This window comes from Seriola lalandi, unplaced genomic scaffold (assembly GCF_002814215.2).
Source record: "Seriola lalandi dorsalis isolate HSWRI2012SDOR001 ecotype SW California unplaced genomic scaffold, Sedor1 jcf7180002051572, whole genome shotgun sequence".
NCBI lineage: Eukaryota > Metazoa > Chordata > Actinopteri > Carangiformes > Carangidae > Seriola > Seriola lalandi.
In genome coordinates this window covers 1-1,050 of record NW_019522125.1, presented here as the reverse complement: position 1 = coordinate 1,050, position 1,050 = coordinate 1, and the positions used below count along the sequence as shown (strand labels likewise).

General features: G+C 51.5%; 1 protein-coding gene across 1 annotated transcript; it reads right to left on the bottom strand.

The window, feature by feature from the left end:
• Positions 1–173: 173 nt before the first annotated feature.
• Positions 174–991, bottom strand: LOC111649651 (spatacsin-like). Its single transcript, XM_023399378.2, has 3 exons — positions 794–991; positions 629–705; positions 174–512 (listed from the first exon to the last, which is right to left on the bottom strand). Exons 1-3 carry the CDS (start codon positions 888–890, stop codon positions 228–230), a joined length of 459 nt encoding a protein of 152 aa, XP_023255146.2. The 5' UTR covers positions 891–991; the 3' UTR covers positions 174–227.
• Positions 992–1,050: the final 59 nt, after the last annotated feature.

The following is a 1,050-nucleotide window of genomic DNA, read 5'->3' as shown; positions in this document are numbered from 1 at the left end:
TTGTTTCTGTTGATCAACTGATTGATTAATGAACTTATTGTTTTCATGCTGACGTGAAGTGAGATACAGTTTGTAGAACGAGGGAACGTCTGCAGCTTCTTCCCGTGAAGAAAAATGAAAAGACTTTATGTGCAGCAGAAAAGATACAGAGACCTTTTTATCTCCTTTGAAAGATGTTTGCCTTGATTAGTCACAGCGGGAGAGACGAGACTTTCAGACCATTTGCGCTAAAGACTAAAACCTAAATGGAACACACCCCCTTTGAAAGTTCTCTTAATAAAGAGTTTAGTCTTTAAACTTTCTGTGGTTCCACCCTCAGAGTGGATGAACACAGGTACAGTTAAACGGGAACACACCTGGTAGCATCGCGGCAGCCCCACGACCGTGTTCAGCAGCTCGGCAGGTCGCAGGTTGATGACACGCAGGTCTGAGCCCTGGTTCAGGAAGTGGAGCTGAAGAGCGACCAGCTTCGCCGTGCGGACGCAGCGAGTGGCCTGACGCACACACGAGTCCTGGAAACACACACACACACACACACACACACACACACACACACACACACACAGTTCATCTCTCTGTCAGGGTGTTACAGGCAGAAACAGAAGCAGAGGGGGAGGAGCTCAGGAACCTTGGAGAAGCTCTCGGCGGCGTCCTTCAGCAGACCCAACACCTTGACCAGCGAGCTCTTCAGGTCGGGGGTGACGACTGTTCGGAGACACGTCAGAACAACTCAGGGTCAAAAACAAGCACGTACGGAAGTGTTAGCTAGCCGTTAGCGCTCTGCTGCTCTCACCCCAGGCCTGAGACTCGATGATCTTCAGCTGAGTGCGAGCAGCCATCTCGTGGTTCTCCCCGATCTCCCTCCTCATGCTGAAACACAGCGCCACCATGTTGTGTTTCTCGCTGTCTGCGGGGAGGCAGCGTTTGATGTAATCCAGCAGAGCCGTCTTCAGACTGGAGCTCTGCAGCCGGAGGCACAGGTGAGGGTTAACATCAGGTTAATGTGGGGTCACATGGTCACATGGGTCAACGTCGTCAGACAGTGTGCAT